General features: G+C 45.1%; 1 protein-coding gene across 1 annotated transcript in view; it reads right to left on the bottom strand.

Annotated features, from left to right (window-relative positions):
- The window catches only part of STK11 (serine/threonine kinase 11), a 55,037-nt gene extending 34,801 nt beyond the window's left edge, over nt 1-20,236 (bottom strand). Inside the window, exons 1-6 of the mRNA XM_068108797.2 lie at nt 18,811-20,236; nt 18,295-18,398; nt 12,807-12,890; nt 12,372-12,461; nt 3,889-4,021; nt 536-672 (exon numbers count right to left, since the gene is read on the bottom strand). Coding sequence (XP_067964898.2) covers nt 536-672; nt 3,889-4,021; nt 12,372-12,461; nt 12,807-12,890; nt 18,295-18,398; nt 18,811-18,999 — 737 coding nt within the window. The 5' untranslated portion in view covers nt 19,000-20,236. The remainder of the gene's footprint in view (nt 1-535; nt 673-3,888; nt 4,022-12,371; nt 12,462-12,806; nt 12,891-18,294; nt 18,399-18,810) is intronic.
- Nucleotides 20,237-21,289: the final 1,053 nt, after the last annotated feature.

Genomic DNA, 21,289 nt, shown 5'->3' on the forward strand with positions numbered 1-21,289 from the left:
CAAGATCTGCCAGCAAGCCTCTTATGGTTAAACTGCCAAAATCTAGGCTCTCTGCTCACCTTCAATCCTTCATTCCCCTTTTCTCCCACCTCTGGAACAAACTCCCTCACTCCCTTCAATCCCACTCCTCCCTCCAGGTCTTTAAAACAGCTGTTCACCACCATCTCTCATCTTCCCCCATCCAAAACCGCGATCTTTTCCACCCCCCGTTAATCCGCCTTTTTCAAATTCCGTTTTCTTTCTTGAAAGTGCTTGTAGGGTCCATCTTATTTATGCCGTGTACCCCACCCCAGCCCTCTCCATTCCACAAATCTCCTGTCCCTGTTCTCTACTGTTGTTGTGCTCCCCCTTCTCTCACCCCTCTTGTCTCCTGCTCCCTTTATTATATGTTATATGTGTTAGCTCTTAAATGAGCCTCGACTTAGCATACAAAAAGATAAATATTTTAACAACAAAAACAAACAAAAAACAAAAACAACAAAGACCGAGAAAGAGGTGAAAGCATGGAAGGCAAGAGGAGTAGAAAGACACTTACAAAGTCACCCCGGATGACCATATGTCCACCTTGAAACCCGAAAAGGAGTCCAGCCCGTTGGCAATTTCTGGTGGTTGGAAGGCTGGAGATCCCTGGCTTGTCCGGCAAGTGTCGTCGCGACTGAATGGTTGTAAAGCCTGTAGATGTTGTACGACCATAATTAGCTGGGTGTAATGGGCGAAACGGCTCGAGCTTAGCCACCATCAAACAACCGATGACTAGTATCCACTTGACACATATAATTGACGTGTTGGGGCAACATCGACCTGCGTGGAGGCTATGTGTTCCAACAACCACGACATAACTGAGGCAGACATTGCATTGTCTATGGACAAGCCATCAAAATTAACCGATTTCTTCCGGAGGTACAACTTATCGTCACTGTGTCAGCGTGGCTATTATTCAGGTATGGCTTACAAACGTGTTCAATGGGGATATCTATCCTAGCTTGGCCGCAGTCCATATGTATCCGAGCTTGGCCACAGTCCATATGTATCCTAGCTTGGCCACAGTCCATATGTATCCCAGCTTGGCCGCAGCCCATATGTATCCCAGCTTGGCCGCAGTCCATATGTATCCCAGCTTGGCCGCAGCCCATATGTATCCTAGCTTGGCCGCAGTCCATATGTATCCCAGCTTGGCCGCAGTCCATATGTATCCTAGCTTGGCCGCAGTCCATATGTATCCTAGCTTGGCCTCAGTCCATATGTATCCTAGCTTGGCCGCAGTCCATATGTATCCTAGCTTGGCCGCAGTCCATATGTATCCTAGCTTGGCCGCAGTCCATATGTATCCTAGCTTGGCCGCAGTCCATATGTATCCGAGCTTGGCCGCAGTCCATATGTATCCTAGCTTGGCCGCAGTCCATATGTATCCTAGCTTGGCCGCAGTCCATATGTATCCTAGCTTGGCCGCAGTCCATATGTATCCCAGCTTGGCCGCAGCCCATATGTATCCCAGCTTGGCCGCAGTCCATATGTATCCCAGCTTGGCCGCAGCCCATATGTATCCTAGCTTGGCCACAGTCCATATGTATCCCAGCTTGGCCGCAGCCCATATGTATCCCAGCTTGGCCGCAGTCCATATGTATCCCAGCTTGGCCCCAGCCCATATGTATCCTAGCTTGGCCGCAGTCCATATGTATCCCAGCTTGGCCGCAGTCCATATGTATCCTAGCTTGGCCGCAGTCCATATGTATCCTAGCTTGGCCTCAGTCCATATGTATCCTAGCTTGGCCGCAGTCCATATGTATCCTAGCTTGGCCGCAGTCCATATGTATCCTAGCTTGGCCGCAGTCCATATGTATCCTAGCTTGGCCGCAGTCCATATGTATCCTAGCTTGGCCGCAGTCCATATGTATCCTAGCTTGGCCGCAGTCCATATGTATCCTAGCTTGGCCGCAGTCCATATGTATCCTAGCTTGGCCGCAGTCCATATGTATCCCAGCTTGGCCGCAGTCCATATGTATCCTAGCTTGGCCGCAGTCCATATGTATCCTAGCTTGGCCTCAGTCCATATGTATCCTAGCTTGGCCGCAGTCCATATGTATCCTAGCTTGGCCGCAGTCCATATGTATCCTAGCTTGGCCGCAGTCCATATGTATCCCAGCTTGGCCTCAGTCCATATGTATCCCAGCTTGGCCGCAGTCCATATGTATCCTAGCTTGGCCACAGTCCATATGTATCCCAGCTTGGCCGCAGTCCATATGTATCCTAGCTTGGCCGCAGTCCATATGTATCCTAGCTTGGCCGCAGTCCATATGTATCCTAGCTTGGCCGCAGTCCATATGTATCCTAGCTAGGCCGCAGTCCATATGTATCCTAGCTTGGCCGCAGTCCATATGTATCCTAGCTTGGCCGCAGTCCATATGTATCCTAGCTTGGCCGCAGTCCATATGTATCCTAGCTTGGCCGCAGTCCATATGTATCCTAGCATGGCCACAGTCCATATGTATCCTAGCTTGGCCGCAGTCCATATGTATCCTAGCTTGGCCGCAGTCCATATGTATCCTAGCTTGGCCGCAGTCCATATGTATCCTAGCTTGGCCGCAGTCCATATGTATCCTAGCTTGGCCGCAGTCCATATGTATCCTAGCTTGGCCGCAGTCCATATGTATCCTAGCTTGGCCGCAGTCCATATGTATCCTAGCTTGGCCGCAGTCCATATGTATCCTAGCTTGGCCGCAGTCCATATGTATCCGTGTGCAGCGATAAAGCAAAAAGGAGAATCCCTTAGCAATGGTGGGGGGCATGGCATCACAGTGCGAGTGGAGATAAGGCATTAACGAGCTTGAAGCAGGTGAGCCTATTCATCCTTGTCGGACTTTAACCGCAAGCAAAGTCAAAAGGTAACCTATCCGATGTGACATGACTCATGCGGTGAGATCAAAATACCACATTCTGACCATACCAAAAATTAAATGAAAACAAAGTGCACAACAAGCCAGCATGGCTCGGCCTACATTCACACGATGACATTAAACAATGCAACAAAGCCGTGGTTAGGAAACCAGTGAAATGAACAAGAGTCATCAGCAAACATTTGCTGGTCTGCGAACCTTGAACGTACCACCACCTTTCCCTGTTTTGACCTCTGTGACGCCAAGCCCCAAAATGAGGGTCAAGTCCAAAAAAAAAATGCTGCACATCTCATGCGTCCCTCAATGTTGATAGCACATATAAAGTTTCATTTGAAAATGTTTTTAAAATGTGCCCGAAATTGCATTTTTTGGTATTTGACCTTTTAATTAATTACGAAAATTAACGAAGGCTGGAAAGGGTGGAAATGCGAACGGTTCGGTGGATGTGTGGAGTATCGTTGAGAGAGAGGAAGACAAATGATGAATTGCGAAAGATGATGGGAATAGAGCCTGTGATTGATGCTGTGAAGAGGAACAGGTTGAGATGGTTTGGTCATGTGTTGAGGAAGGATGAAAGTGACTGGTTGAAAAGAGTGATGGAAATGAATGTAGAAGGAAGTAGAGGACGGGGAAGACCGAGAAAAACTTGGCTAAAGATGGTGGAAGAAGAAATGTGGGCAAGGGGGTTAACAAGGGGAGATGCAGAAAATAGGGCAAAATGGAGAAGATTGTCATGGGGACCGCAAGGCTAACCCCTGCTCTTGCAGGGAAAATGGCCTTTAAAATGCCTGTTGTTGTTTGTTGTAATTTGACCTTTTGAACCCACCCCAGGGGACAGAGCTAAAACGATACTGCTCTTGTGCCTTCATGCCACGTGGTAATCATAACTACCAACTTTGGTGAATTTCTGGCCAACCGTTTAGGAGGAGATAGCGTGACAGACGGACAGACACGATTACAAGATACCCCCATGTTTTTCAAAAAAACGTCTCACCTCAGCAACCCCCAAGTCGGAGATTTTCAAAGTGCCATCTGTGGTGAGGAGTAGGTTCCCTGGTTTGATGTCTTTGTGAACGATTCCCTGACTATGCAGGTACTCCAGGCCATCCACTAACTGGCAGAAATACCTGTATGCAATGTAGAGACATGGTAAGCCACTTGAGCATGGCACAAGTTCTTCAAAAAACACAAGATGGCCGTAGCACCTTCACCTGGACGGATATATCAGCAAAACTATGGACAATTGTTTCACTCATATCAGTGCAGTCCAATCCACTCTATCAAACTTCAACACATGTACAGTACGGGTTAAGTCATCCAAGATTCTAACTGTTCACATACACCTCTGGAGCCGTCCTTCGGACAGGTTTATTGAGGTTTTCACTTGTACAACAGACAAAATTGATTTGTCCCTGACAATCAAAAGGGGACCAAAAAAAACAACAACAACCACGGTGCCCGAAAAAGGCCAACCCCCGCTTTGCGGGGAAAAATGGCCTCTAAAGGTGTTTTTTTTTTTTTTAAATCAAACAGCTGTTAATGTTGTGCCTTGATCTTACACACCTTTCCCCCAATGAGCTCAATAGGAGCTTCTTTCCTTCCTCACACCTACAAACCTCCTTTCTCCCCTCTCTCAACTTGAATTTTCTCAAGACAGCTTCCTCCCATAACCCACCTCCCTCTCTCACCTGTATATGTATGTAATAAATAGATGCCCCCCTAGTGGCAGAAATCAAAGTCAGGCAAATCCAAGCATCGAGCAGAAGGCGGATGTCGTTTGCCAAATGACGCCGCCTTTCCGATGCAAGGCATTTTAAAGCATTCTCATCCAGTTCAGAACACTGGTTTATTGTGTGGGGGAAGGCCGCAATTTAGGTCCATTGCACATCGTGCTCTGTCAAGCTATCATAACCACAAACAAATAATGACCTCATAATATAATAATGACATCCCACAAACATTTTCAGGATCAGACAATTCAACTTGAAATGCAACCTCATGAGCTTGCAGGCCCAGAAGTGAAGCACAGTTTGGGTTATTTATGCATCGAAACATGTAAGGCCCATCTACATGTCACTTTAGGGAGTGGGGTGAGGAGGGTGCTGGTGCAGCCCTAGCGGTTCAGAGTATCTTGTATATGAGGAAAAATATAAAATTACTACTTTCGCAAGGCTGCGGGGTAGCATCATTGACTGACGGAGCAGCTCTGCCGCTGATGCAGTGCCTGACCCCTGTGAGTAAGGGCAGGAATTTGTAATATATTCAGGGCGACAGCTCGCCCACTCTTCAGGAAATACACCATGGCATCTTGAACGTCCACCAACAACAGTGGGCAGACGGGATGCCCAGTTTGACGTCCATCAGAGGGACCCATTGAGGAATAATCCATGTGAAACACCAGAACGACAGTTTATAGCCGAGTCATGATTCAAACCATGGCGAGAAAAGCCGAGAGGTGAGTGACGATAACATGACATCGAAGTATTATGTTTCCCCCTATTTACCGCTATCGATCAGCTTTTGTTTCAACATGTTCCAAGCAAAGATATCAGGTGTACCGGAAAGTAATGTTGCTTTTCAAAGAGGAATACACAGCTTAACTAGAACGACACTCTTCGACGTCACGACGTCGGCTGATATGCCTCCGCCCACATTATTACATCATTATACATACTTGTACCAAGTTTGATTTAAATCCATTCAGCTTGTTTTCAAGTTATTACATTTTTACTTAACATGACCTCTGACCACTTGACCCCAAAGTGTAATCAGTTCATGTTTACATCATTATACATACCTGAACCAAGTTTTAATTTAAATCCCTTCAGCTGTTCTCAAGTTATGACATTTTTACCTGACATGACCTCTGACCTTTGACTTGACCCCAAAGTGTAATCAGTTCATGTTTACATCATTATACATACCTGTACCAAGTTTTAATTTAAATCCCTTCAGCTGTTCTCAAGTTATGACATTTTTACCTGACATGACCTCTGACCTTTGACCACTTGACCCCAAAGTGTAATCAGTTCATGTTTACATCATTATACATACCTGTACCAAGTTTTAATTTAAATCCCTTCAGCTGTTCTCAAGTTATGACATTTTTACCTGACATGACCTCTGACCTTTGACCACTTGACCCCAAAGTGTAATCAGTTCATGTTTACATCATTATACATACCTGTACCAAGTTTTAATTTAAATCCCTTCAGCTGTTCTCAAGTTATGACATTTTTACCTGACATCACCTCTGACCTTTAACCTCTTGATGCCATAATCCAATCAGTTCATATTTACATCATATATACTTTAACCCAATTTGCTCAAAATCCCATCACTTGTTCACAAGTTGGCGTGGCAACATAAATTTTACTGAACATGATCCATGACCTTTGACCTCTTGACTCCAAAATCGAATCAGTTCATATTTGCATTATATATACTTAAACCGAATTTGTTCAAAATCCCATCACTGGTTCACGATTTGGCATGAAACAGAATTTTTACTGAACATGACCTCTGACCTTTGACCCCAAAATCGAGTCAGTTCATCTTTACGTCATTATACATACCTGTACCATGTTTGGATTAGATCCCTTTAGCAGTTCTCAAGTTCTCACATTTTTACCTGACATGACCTCTGGCCTTTGGCCTTTGATGTCGGGAGCCCAAAAATCTAATCAGTTAATCTTTAGATCATCATACATATCTGGACCGAGTTTGAATTATATCCCTATAGCAGTTCTCAAGTTATAGACCTATTACAGACTTTTACATTGACCGTTGACTCCAAAGTCTAATCAGTTAACCTTTAAGTCATTATACATACCTGTACCAAGTTTAAATTAGATCACTTCAGCCGTTCTCAAGTTATAGACCTATTACAGACTTTGACATTGACCTTTGACTCCAAAGTCTAATCAGTTAACCTTTAGGTCATTATACACACTTGTACCAAGTTTAAATTAGATCACTTCAGGCGTTCTCAAGTTATAGACCTATAACAGACTTTGATCTTTGACCCCAAAATCTAATCAGTTAATCTCTACCTCATCATACATACCTGCACCAAGTTTGACTAAGATCCCTTCAGCAGTTCTCAAGTTATCGCGGGAATGAAAACCTAACACGGATGGACGGACAACCTGAAAACATAAAGCCTCCGGCGACTTCGTCAGCGGAGGCATAAAAAAACATTACTTTCATTACTTTACGGTACACCCAATACGGTTTTACTTTACGGTACACCGAATACGGTTTTACTTTACGGTACACTCAATACGGTTTTACTTTACGGTACACCGAATACGGTTTTACTTTACGGTACACTCAATACGGTTTTACTTTACGGTACACCCAATACGGTTTTACTTTACGGTACACTCAATACGGTTTTACTTTACGGTACACTCAATACGGTTTTACTTTACGGTACACCGAATACGGTTTTACTTTACGGTACACCGAATACGGTTTTACTTTACGGTACACCGAATACGGTTTTACTTTACGGTACACTCAATACGGTTTTACTTTACGGTACACCGAATACGGTTTTACTTTACGGTACACCCAATACGGTTTTACTTTACGGTACACCCAATACGGTTTTACTTTACGGTACACCGAATACGGTTTTACTTTACGGTACACCGAATACGGTTTTACTTTACGGTACACCGAATGCGGTTTTACTTTACGGTACACCCAATACGGTTTTACTTTACGGTACACCCAATACGGTTTTACTTTACGGTACACCCAATACGGTTTTACTTTACGGCACAGCCAATACGGTTTTACTTTACGGTACACCCAATACGGTTTTACTTTACGGTACACCCAATACGGTTTTACTTTACGGTACACCCAATACGGTTTTACTTTACGGCACACCTAATACGGTTTTACTTTACAGTACACCCAATACGGTTTTACTTTGCGGTACACCCAATACGGTTTTACTTTACGGTACACCCAATACGGTTTTACTTTGCGGTACACCCAATACGGTTTTACTTTACGGTACACCCAATAGTTTTACTTTACGGTACACCCAATACGGTTTTACTTTACGGCACACCCAATACGGTTTTACTTTACGGTACACCCAATATGGTTTTGCTTTACGGTACACCCAATACGGTTTTACCTTACGGTACACCCAATATGGTTTTGCTTTACGGTACACCCAATACGGTTTTACCTTACGGTACACCTGATACGGTTTTACTACACGGTACACCCAATACGGTTTTACTTTACGGGACACCCAATACAGTTTTACTTTACGGTACACCCAATTCGGTTTTACTTTATGGTACACCCAAATACGGTTTTACTTTACGGTACACCAAATAGGTTTTACTTTACAGTACACCCAATACGGTTTTACTTTACAGTACACCTAATACGGGTTTACTTTACGGTACACCTAATAGGTTTTACTTTACAGTACACCCAATACGGGTTTACTTTACGGTACACCTAATAGGTTTTACTTTATGGTACACCTAATACGGTTTTACTTTACGGTACACCTAATACTAATACAACAGAACATGCAGAATTTTCTTTGTTGGATTGGGAAAAGTGGATGACAACTAAACCATTTCATGCCGATACACCACCTCACCATTCATTAGGATATATAATATGAATGAATGAATGAATGATCGTTTTAAGGCCATTTTCCCCGCTAGAGTGGGGGTTAGCCTTGCGGGCCCCATGACAATGATGGTTCCCTGTTTGAGGCAATGTTTTTCTTATGGCCGGATGCCCTTCCCGACGCCAACCATTCATTAGGATATGAAGATAACAAAAAGAAAAACCACAAAGACTAAAAGGTTATAAAACAATGAATCCCTCCTGTTTTTCTCCCCATCTACCCCCTTTATGAAACAATTTTAGAGTCAAAATACTTGTTTGCAGCGAAGCGAGGGACTGCACCGATTGTGTTCCTATATGAACGCACACTAGTACAGGGCCATGCACTCAGTGGTAGGATGGTTAGAGCGTCCGCTGCGAGTCTGGCAGTTCGGTTCTCATCCTGGCCGAGCCGTAGGACCTTTGAAGGTGGTTTGTGCCATTTCCTCGCTTGACGTTAGACAAACCCCAATGCCTGGGCCCCCATGGTGGGGTGAGGGGGAAATTTCTCGTGAATTGCTCTGCTGATTGCAGAGGGGAAGCTGGGTCATTTGAAAAAAATAAAATGGTGCCACTGGCACCAAGAGACCACCAGGAAGTTACATCACTCGCACAAAGTCAGCGGATGTGCTCGTTTGGTGCTGTCTCGTATTACGAAGTTTATTCCGGTGCTGTCTCGTATTATGAAGTTTATTCCGGTGCTGTCTCGTATTACGAAGTTTATTCCGGTGCTGTCTCGTATTACGAAGTTTATTCCCGTGCTGTCTCATATTACGAAGTTTATTCCGGTGCTGTCTCGTATTACGAAGTTTATTCCGGCGCTGTCTCGTATTACGAAGTTTATTCCGGCGCTGTCTCGTATTACAAAGTTTATTCCGGTGCTGTCTCGTATTACGAAGTTTATTCCCGTGCTGTCTCGTATTACGAAGTTTATTCCTGTGCAGTCTCGTATTACGAAGTTTATTCCCGTGCTGTCTCGTATTACGAAGGTTATTCCGGTGCTGTCTCGTATTACGAAGTTTATTCCCGTGCTGTCTCGTATTACGAAGTTTATTCCCGTGCTGTCTCGTATTACGAAGTTTATTCCTGTGCTGTCTCGTATTACGAAGTTTATTCCCGTGCTGTCTCGTATTACGAAGGTTATTCCGGTGCTGTCTCGTATTACGAAGTTAATCCGGTGCTGTCTCGTATTACGAAGTTTATTCCGGTGCTGTCTCGTATTACGAAGTTTATTCCGGTGCTGTCTCGTATTACGAAGTTTATTCCGGTGCTGTCTCGTATTACGAAGTTTATTCCGGTGCTGTCTCGTATTACGAAGTTTATTCCGGTGCTGTCTCGTATTACGAAGTTTATTCCGGTGCTGTCTCGTATTACGAAGTTTATTCCGGTGCTGTCTCGTATTACGAAGTTTATTCCCGTGCTGTCTCGTATTACGAAGTTTATTCCGGTGCTGTCTCGTATTACGAAGTTAATCCGGTGCTGTCTCGTATTACGAAGTTTATTCCGGTGCTGTCTCGTATTACGAAGTTTATTCCGGTGCTGTCTCGTATTACGAAGTTTATTCCGGTGCTGTCTCGTATTACGAAGTTTATTCCGGTGCTGTCTCGTATTACGAAGTTTATTCCGGTGCTGTCTCGTATTACGAAGTTTATTCCGGTGCTGTCTCGTATTACGAAGTTTATTCCGGTGCTGTCTCGTATTACGAAGTTTATTCCCGTGCTGTCTCGTATTACGAAGTTTATTCCGGTGCTGTCTCGTATTACGAAGTTTATTCCGATGTTGTCTTGTATTACGCGCTTACTCCGGGAGTTAAATATGATGTTTATATCCGTTTATATCCGCCTCCTTTAGGTGGGGATCAATGGTTAAACCATTTGCACTATTCCACACGTACAGGTGAAAATTGCAAGTCGTCTCCCCAGATTCCCCCACGTGTTTTCCATCCTATAATGATCAGATGTACATATACACAAGTAGAGAATTCCCTTATTTTAACATAGCTAGAAACACCCACTCCCTCCCTCTATGGTGATCCATTTACAGAGGGAATTTTTTTGGGCAGGGGGAGGGATTTTTTGTCGTGAACATAACCTGACCATGGATACCCCCTAAGCGAATGCAAAATTCGGTGGAGATTGTCGCAAAGGTGTTTTTTCTGTGACTTTCAGACGAACACACGCACAAACATCCATACAAAATACATAGAGAATTGCTTTATCTTTATAAATATTTTCAAGTGTTTGTGCATTTTTTCAAGTTTTTGTGCATTTGTAGGCTATCCTTTCACGGTCGAACCGTAGCACCTAGAGGCCCCAAAATTTGGATGTAAGTACGTCAAGGTTTTAAACTCTATCACACGTTGGCCTTGACCTCCGTTTTGAGGCCAAGAAAAGGACGCTATAAAGTGAATATTGGGATATGGGATCAGGTAGTGTGGCTGCACCGGGCCTGGAGGCATAAAGTAACAACCACGAGGCCAACAACTCCATGGCTTTTCAATGTCCAACACATTCTGAAACCACTGCCGGGAGAAGCTCACCCAGCCGGACATCCACCACCCCCTTTTCTCAGAGAGTGCCGGGTAGCCCCTGCTGGTTTTATACACTAGGATGTTGGTGCTTGATTTTTAATACTTATTGTGCATAGGAAGAATATGATGGGGGGCAGGGGAGGGTTGAGGGACATTAAAATGGATCTCTAAGTCTAACATACAGAAAGCCCTGAGCACATTCCTTAAAATACCCATGTCCATGTAGGACGATGTTTTGTCCATGATCTGATCATGGACCATGTTTTGCCATGATCTTTCTTGGGAAAACCACATTTCCAAGCTGGCCTCCAAAACCAGTCGCCGACTGGGCATCCTCCGTCGTGCGAAGTCCTTCCTAGGCACACCTGAGCTCCTCACCACATACAAGGCTTTCATCCGCAGCTCAATGGAATACTGTTCTCCCCTATGGGCCGGTGCTCCTGCCTCACACCTAGCTCGGCTTCACGCTGTTGAAACCAAAGCTTTCAGAATCATTGGAATCTCCCGCGATGAAGCTATCTCTGAGGGCCTTTCACCCACTCACCACAGGCAGGTTGGTGGTCTTTCCGTCTTCTACCGACTCCTCTCTGGCCTTGCTCCGCCAGCTCTGTGCTCTGTCCCCCAAATATTCCTACAGGTCGCACAAGATCTGCCAGCAACCCTCTGATGGTTAAACTGCCGAAATCTCGGCTCTCTGCTCACCTTCACTCTTTCATTCCTCTTTTCTCCCGCCTCTGGAACAAACTCCCACACTCCCTTCAATCCCACTCCTCCCTCCAGGTCTTTAAAACAGCTGTTCACCACCATCTCTTATCTTCCCCCATCCAAAACCTTGATCTTTTCTACCCCCACTAATTCACCCCAGATCCACCTTGTTTGAAATTCCAACTTCTTTCCTGGAAGTCCTGGCAGTGTCCATATGTTTTATACCTCTCCCACCCCCCCTTCCCATGCCTCCCCCCCCCCAAAGCCCTCTCCCTCCCACAGATCTCTCGATGTCTCCATGTCTCTCGGTCCCTGCTCCCAAATGTTGTGTTTGTGTCCTTCCCCCTCTCTCCCCATCTTGTCTACCGCTCCCGATGTTATATGTTCTATGTGTCGGTTTGTCTTTCTGTGTGATTAATGTTCGCTCTTGGACGAGCCTCGATCTTGTATACAAAAAAAACAAACAAAAAAAAACCTTTGAGGGTCATTTACAAATCTACATTTTTCTCTGTGTTATCAGGCCAAGCAACAGGAGCACAATTATACAGCATTTCATACGTTGACTGGCACTTGTCAAAGTGTCCAACACTTACCCATGGGCTTGATACATTGGGAATTTATTGTCCAGCACGCTATCCAGCATCTCCTGGATGCCGCAGACGCAGTACTCCATGACCATATACGTGCACTGTGGTTAAGGACACACCCGACCAACCTCGCCCCGCCGCCCTGTCGGTTGCACAGCACCGTGTATTCTGCATTGCATGGTAATAGGGTCAAAGGCTTTGCTGGTTAGTTATATATTTGTATTTTTTTGGCATCCAACATTTGTTTTGGCTGGATACGAGAAACTTAGCTGCTGCGGCGAGACGAATACAACAAATTCCACTCCCCTTGCATAAAGATAAGGCTTTCCTGGCGAGATATAAAGCTTCGCAGAAGCAACAGAGTAAGAAAGCGAGTAGTGACTCGCATGTGGATTAACTACGATGCCAAATTCCACCTCCGGTAACCCCTCAGAAGGATATATCTTTTGTTTCTCATCGTTGTACAAGACGTCCACCAGTTCGATGACATTCATGTGTCTCAGTCGTTTCAGGAGCTGAATCTCCCTGTGAGAGAATAAAACAACAATAATTCTTTCCGGTATGAACACGCAGACGTGATTATTGCTCACTGGAGGTCAATGACGTCATTGAAGCCGATAAGGAAAATAAATAAATAAATAAATAAAATATTGACATCGACACCAATCTCACACCGAATATACAGGTTGTCCATAAAGTCCATGTGTAACTGAACTTTTATAAAACTTTTGATGTACACCTGAGAGAAAAACTATAAATGGAAAACATAATTACCTTAACCAACCAGGGGCGATGGAGGTTATGTTTTCACCCATCTGTCTGTTAGCAGGATAACTCAAAAATTTGTGGGTAGACTTGGGACGAAATTTGGTGGACAGTTTGAATATGTGACAAGGACAAATCGATATCATTTTGGTGAAGATCCGAAAAATTTTGTAGTTGTGGACGAGTTATGACTAAACTAGGTGGATGAGTTGGTCAGGTGAGAAGAGCAAGCCGATTCGATTTTGGTCCAGGTCCAGATCCAGATCCGGCCTATCAGTGGGAAACAATATGTGAACTGTTCAGCCAGGTGGAGGTACACTCTCCACCGAGTGCCGCTCTAATTCGTAAAGTTTTTATCCAACACAGTTCAAACTTTAAGGTATCAAAAAAACCGCAATCTTTCGTAATAAATCATTCGATTCGATTTTCCAACTTGGTGAAAACATTCTCCAGGTGTTGCAAAGTGATCTGATTACTTGATTTTTTTGAACACAGACAGAAGTTCATCCAAATAATGTGGTTTTGATGAGTCGTGTAGCCTGTGGCTGCTGGTTGCATCATTGCTGGGAGGACAGCTGTGCTATTGATGCAGTACCGCCTGTTTCCTGTAAGCTGGTACTCATTTTACCGACCTCGACCTCTGAAGAATGACAGGCCGAGTCAACCCACCTCGTGTTATGCAACGGCACGACAGATGTTATTAAACATGAAAAGTTATAAAAGTTAAAAGTTCCACAAAGACTTTCAAGACATCTTGTATGGTAGACATAATATAAGGAAATTGAACAGAAAAACGAAAAACACAGGCAAAGGATTATTCGATCTATTAAGCTGGTGTTGCTTATCTTGTCCATATTTACACAACGTGTTTAGAACAGGAGGGCAAAATAAGAGGAAACTAGAACGGCACTCTTTGACGTCACGACGTCGACCGATATGCTTCCGCCCACATTATTACATCATTATAATACTTGTACCAAATTTGAAATAAATCCCTTCAGCTGATTTCAAGTTATCACATTTTTACCTGACATGACCTCTGACCTTTGATCTGTTCATGCCATAATCCAATCTGTTCATCTTTGCATTATATATACTTATACCAAGTTTGTTCAAAATCCCATCACTTGTTTACAAGTTGGCATGGCAACAATTTTTACTTAACATGACCTCTGACCTTTCGCCCTGTTGACCCCAAAATTTAATCACTTCATGTTTACATCATTATACATACCTGCATCAAGTTTCAATTTCAATCCCTTCAGCTGTTCACAAGTTATCACATTTTTACCCGACATGACCTTTGACCTCTTGACCCCAACATCTAATCAGTTTATCTTTGCATCATAATACATACTTGTACCAAACTTTGGTAAGAATCCCATAACTGGTTCACAAGCTAACGTGGTAACAGGATTTTTACCTCACGTGATATCTGACCTTTGGCCTTTCACCTTGTTACCCCAAAATGTAATTAGTTCATCTTCACCTCATTATACATACCTGCATCAAGTGTGACGAAGATCCCTTCAGCTGTTCTCAAGTTATCGCAGAAACAAAAACCTAACGCGGACGGACAGACGGACGGACAACCTGAAAACATAATGCCTCCGGCGACTTCATCGGCAGACGCATAAAAATAAATAAATACATTAATAAACCAGAACAGCACTTTGTAGGGTGCATACCTCCATCAGGCTGACCAGTTTACGTTTTGTATCCCCCTGATAGGTTGGATCTGGATCTGGACCGGAAGCACAATCTATTCGGGTTGTTCTTGGCACCTAACCAACTCGTGCACAAAGTTTTGTTACAACTTGTCCACAACTTCTTGAAATATCGTACTATTTTCTGCTTTTTCACTCCATTTCTCAATGGTGAAGAATCGCAAAAAGAAATAAATAATTCTCGTATCTGGATCCAGATCCAGACTTGAATCTTCACCAAAATCGAATCAATTGATCCTTGTCACACACCAAGTTTCGCCCAAGTCCGTCCATAACCTTTTGCAATGTCCTGCTAGTAGACAAACAAGCAAACAGACAGACAGAGACAGATAGACAAACAAACGGATGAAAACAACCTCGATCTACCTTCGGTGGGCAGACGTAGCAAATAAAAACTGCAAATAAAAAGCAGACGGACAGTAATGCGGAGGTTTCAAAATGGGGTTAAAGAATGACGAATTGAGTGACACCAAAGGTCAAACTGCAAAAGGTCACATGGAGAGGGTGGACTCCAAAGTGTTTAAACAAAAATGAAAAAGAAGCACATACGTGTACCCCACCACGCTCCCCTCCCGACCCATATATGACCAAAAGGGTGTACATGTGAAAGGAATGATCATCAGTGTACCATGCTCTTTGTAGACTGTCAGTGGGCTCCGTGTAAAGGTGGTTTGCCATTGCTTTCCCGTCGCAATTTGCAATTTGCTTCAGGGAGTCGGCGATAGCTCACCTACTCTTCGCGAAAGACACGGTGAGATCTTCAACGTACACTGATAACCGATGCTGGCAGGGCTGGCAGATGGGTCTCCCAGCTTAAGGTCTATCAAATACAATGACGATGCCTCACCCTCCATGGGAAACACTAGGGTGGTCGTTTCTAGTTGGGTCAAGGTTCAACCCCAGGGTAGACGGCTCAGATGTGAATTTGCGTACCTCATGGCTGTTCTCCAGACAGTGAAGAGGAACAGGTTGAGATGGTTTGGTCATGTGTTGAGGAAGGATGAAAGTAACTGGTTGAGAAGAGTGATGGAAATGAATGTAGAAGGAAGTAGAAGACGGGGAAGACCGAGAAAGACTTGGCTAAAGATGGTGGAAGAAGAAATGTGGGCAAGGGGTGAACAAGGAGAGATGCAGAAAATAGGGCAAAATGGAGAACATTGTCATGGGGACCGCAAGGCTAACCCCCGCTCGAGCAGGGAAAATGGCCTTAAAATGCATGTTGTAGTCAACTTGGTGTGAGGCAACTCTTCTGTTTTTAAACGTTTTCTTCTTTGATCCAATATGGCTGCCAGATCACATGAGCGATGACATCATAAATTTATATTCTCTAATATAATTGTTGCGTAGATGACGCTCAATAAATTTCAAACTGATCAGACAAAGCGTTGTCCCAGTCTAATTATGACGTCATAATTACGGCACTGATGACATCATCATTAGCATATCTTATTCCCCATGGGGAGTTCTTTACAATGAGCCATGTTTCTATTTTTTCCAATGGGGTGGTTTCGGAGATATAAAGGTGCAACGTTTTTCGATTTTTTTCAAGATGGCGTTCATACCACGTGACTCAAGACGTCATAATTATGAATAAAAAAAATTATACAGACGGAGACGCTCCTCTGGTAAACATTTGTGTCAATTGGACCAACAGTTGCCAAGAAAATTAATTTAAAAAATGCAGACACGCCACACGTATGCACGTACACAACCAAATGCCTGAACGATGCTTTTTGCTTCGCGAGCGCAGGGTAATAACACCACAACCATTCGGCGTTTCAGTACAAGCACGAAGACTCGCCTCATATTCAGTGTGAAAACTGTTTCAGTAAACATTAACTTCAATTGACATAATATTGCAATTGCCTTCAGCAGGGCTGGCAGGTCGCCTAGAGGTACGCAAACTCACCTCTGAGGTGTTTACCCTGGGTTATAATCCCAAAACAACCATAAACTGACATTTCGGCGTTTCACAGGTAAAGTGATTCATCTCTGCGTGCGCCGTCACTCGGATGGATGTCAAATCAGAGGACCCGTCTGCCAGCACCGTTGTTGGTGCACATTGAAGATCTCACGGTGTCTTTCATGAAGAGGAGGCAAGCTATCGTCGGGACCATGGCCAAATTCCAAACTTCCTGAATAATTGTGGAAGACGAAGAAGAAGCTCGTGTTGTGACAGCACGGACATTTGCATTACAGCCAAGACGTCATTATTTAGGCATTTACAGGAAATTAGCCATGTTAACTTGCAAACCCAAAAGATCTATGGTACAGCAGGCGGGTTCGTAAGGAAGTTGTGCACGTCTTTTTTTTTTTTTTCTTCTTTTTTGTATACTGAATCGAGGCTCGTGAAAGAGCTAACATTTATTTCACAAACAAATCAACCAGACAAACAAAATATATAAAAAGAGGGAGCGGAAGACAAGATGGGGAGAGAAGGGGAAGCACACAAACACAACATTTGAGAGCAGGGAGATGTGTGGAAGGGAGAGGGCTTGGGGGGAGGAGGCGTGGGTAGGGGGGTGGGGGGGGGGGTGGGAGAAGTATAAAACACAACGACACCAAGGACTTCCAAGAGCAGTTGGTATTTCACAAAAGTGGATTTGGGGTGAAATTAGCGGGGGTAGAAAAGATTAAGGTTTTGGATGGGGGAAGATAAGAGATGGTGGTGAACAGCTGTTTTAAAGACCTGGAGGGTGGAGTGGGATTGAAGAGAGTGAGGGAGTTTGTTTCAAAGGCGGGAGAAAAGAGGAATAAAGGAATGAAGGTGAGCAGAAAGTCTTGATCTTGGCAGTTTAACCATAAGAGGGTTGCAGGCAGATCATTTGGGGGACAGTGCCCAGAGAGAGCTGGGGGGGCAAGGCCAGAGAGGAGTCGGTAGAAGACGGAAAGACCACCAACCTGCCTGCGGTGAGTGAGTGAGAGGCCCTTGGAGTTAGCTTCATCGCGGCAGATTCCAATGATTCTGAACGCTTTGGTTTCAACAGCGTGAAGACGAGCTAGGTGTGAGGCAGGAGCACCAGCCCAGAGGGGAGAGCAGTATTCCATTGAGCTGCGGATGAAAGCCTTGTATGTGCTGAGGAGCTCAGGTGTGCCAAGGAAGGACTTCGCACGACGGAGGATGCCCAGTCGGCGACTGGCTTTGGAGGCCCGATTTGAAATGTGGTTTTCCCAGGAAAGATCATGGCAGATAGTGAGACCCAAAAGCTTGAGGGACAGAACTTCTTGGATCAAACTATGGATCAAATTAGATAAGGGTACGGACACGATTCACTGAATGGCTTCAGACCAAGTCAATATGGGATCCAAATTTCATTAATAAACCAAGAGAGGAAAGACGAATCAGAAAATTGCATCCCTGTCGATTAGTTACAAAAACAGCGTCACACGTACAACAACAGCTATGTATCATGAGTTACGAGATTACTCCATCTTACTTCTTCACATTGGCTTCACCATTCGGTATTTTCCTCAATTTCTTCCTTTTTAGGATTTTCACGGCTCGTCGGCAGAGCGTCTCACAGTCTAAGACCTCCTTCACCTGGGGAACAAAAACAGAACAAATTAGAACGTCACTCGGTGGAGCGCATACCTGCACCAGGCTGAACAGTTTATGTTTTATATCGCACAGATAGGCCGGATCTGGATCCGGATCTTCACCAAAAACTAACAAATCCATCCCTGTCACACACACAACCTCTCCACCAAATTTTGTCCCAATCCGTCCACAACTATTTGAGATATCCTGATCACAGAGAGACAGACAAACACACAGAGGTGACAGCAACCTCAGCACACCTACGGCGGCGGAGGTAAACAGTGTGCCCTGATCTCTCAGTCAAGATTCGATCACCGTCGTCGAGGCGGATTTACCAGGCAAAACCAGAGATATCGCAAGCGGATGTTGCATAGAGTGTGGTTAACCAGAGATGATGCAGCACGGGCAACTGTACCTTTCCGTAGGATCCTTCACCGAGCAGGTCCCCCATGAGATATCGTCCCACCAACTTGGCACGGCGGCGTCTGGGCTCAAACACGACCTCGGCAGAGTCGATGCGCTGGATGAACGCGATCTCATCACCGTCGTCGTTGATCCAGTCTATTTGTGATATCCCATCAGTCTCCAAAACGGAGTTATCCATACTTCGCCCAACTCTTAATATCTCCTTCCCTTTTGTTTTTTCTTTCAAGATATCTTTGTGATGCCTTTTGTGTTTTTGCCCTCCTTGTTATTTTGTCTTCCTTTTCTTTCTTTTTAATCTGTTATAATTCCACAAATTCTTTCTTTTCTTTTTTTAGAAAATCTTAAGCTATCTCAACTTTATCTACAATCGTTTGCCACCTACTTTGTACTCTGTCACATGTCCCTGAAGCTGGTTCGAGCTCTCACTTGTCCCTGAACCCGGTTCTAGCTCTCACTTGTCCCTGAACCCGGTTCTAGCTCTCACTTGTCCCTGAACCCGGTTCTAGCTCTCACTTGTCCCTGAATCCGGTTCTAGCTCTCACTTGTCCCTGAACCCGGGTTTAGCTCTCACTTGTCCCTGAACCCGGTTCTAGCTCTCACTTGTCCCTGAACCCGGTTCTAGCTCTCACTTGTCCCTGAACCCGGTTCTAGCTCTCACTTGTCCCTGAATCCGGTTCTAGCTCTCACTTGTCCCTGAACCCGGGTCTAGCTCTCACTTGTCCCTGAACCCGGTTCTAGCTCTCACTTGTCCCTGAACCCGGTTCTAGCTCTCACTTGTCCCTGAACCCGGTTCTAGCTCTCACTTGTCCCTGAACCCGGTTCTAGCTCTCACTTGTCCCTGAACCCGGTTCTAGCTCACTTGTCCCTGAACCCGGTTCTAGCTCTCACTTGTCCCTGAACCCGGTTCTAGCTCTCACTTGTCCCTGAACCCGGCTCTACCTCTCACTTGTCCCTGAACCCGGCTCTACCTCTCACTTGTCCCTGAACCCGGCTCTACCTCTCACTTGTCCCTGAACCCGGCTCTACCTCTCACTTGTCCCTGAACCCGGCTCTACCTCTCACTTGTCCCTGAACCCGGCTCTACCTCTCACTTGTCCCTGAACCCGGCTCTACCTCTCACTTGTCCCTGAACCCGGCTCTACTCTACCTCTCACTTGCCTGCTCGCTGTTCGACCACACGACTGACGAAGATCACTCCACAGACCCCACTGAGGATTCAACATCAAGTTGTCCGTCCTTGTAAAATGTCGGCCCTTTTTAACTATTTCGTCAATCTCTACCGTTAACTGAAATCTCAACGCATCGTGAAACCGCAACTCAGGCCATGAGCACAATCACATCCATAACTCCTGCAATTACGTCGCTGCGCTTCTTCCTTCCGTCAGATTACAGATAGAACGCGTTTTCAACCAACAAATATCCAAATACACCGAACGGTAAACTATAATAAATATGAACTGTACTTTGCACAATGAAGGATGTGTATCAGTAATAATAAGTCAACCAAACATGGAACTAAATCCATACAGCTACAGCTACCAACTATTCCACCATGGTCAACTTTAACGGAACAAAAGGTACGAGGAAAGTGAGAGATACGCTTCTTCCATAAAGCAACGCCATGTTATCCTCAAATACTATCAGACAATTACGATTTTACAATTCATTGTTGTAAACGGACTACTAAATGAAAATCTGAATTGGCAGTCATAATAATTAATTACGATGGTCCCTGATCACAATTAAATCAAATGTCGTTGTCACGTGTCATGACTCATACTCATAAAAATAGAGATACATGTAGGCCGATATATTTATCTATATATTGGGTGAATAAATATTATTCAATATGGCGGTCAGCTCACATTTTAGCGAGATCACTGCAGATCAAATGTCCAGTCTGGCAGGACATGCGACTGTGGCGGACACGAAAGCCCACTGGCGTGGTGACATCATTCCGCGCACCAAGTGGGCGGCGGCCACGCCCTAGGGGTAGGCGTGGCCTAAGGATATACACGGGGCGCGCAGCCCGGAGCGCGCTAGTGTTACGGTGAGCTCCTGAAATAAAGACGCTTATAAGTTACCGCTTGTCCGCTTCCTCCTTGCTCGCAAGCAGCGCGCGTAACGCCGCGCTTTACTGGTGACCCTCGACGTTGCATCTGCCGGAGCGATCCTTCCACACACGACGCCATTGCCAACAACGCAATGTCGATTAAACTTCCCGAATTTTGGGAGGCCCAGGCCGAAGTCTGGTTCGTCCAAGCCGAAGCCCAATTTCAGCTTCGGCGCCTCACCGGCGACGACACGCGCTACTGCCACGTCGTCGCCTCCCTCGGGCCCGGCACGGCCGCTCGAGTTGTGTCCGTCCTTCGCCACCCACCGGACGGCCACAAGTACGAGGCACTCAAGCGGCTACTCCTAGCCACGTTCGGCCTCACGGACGACGCACGGGCCGACTGCCTCCTGGA

This window comes from Myxine glutinosa, chromosome 1 (genome assembly GCF_964187855.1).
Source record: "Myxine glutinosa chromosome 1, kmMyxGlut1.1, whole genome shotgun sequence".
NCBI classification, from domain to species: Eukaryota; Metazoa; Chordata; class Myxini; order Myxiniformes; family Myxinidae; genus Myxine; species Myxine glutinosa.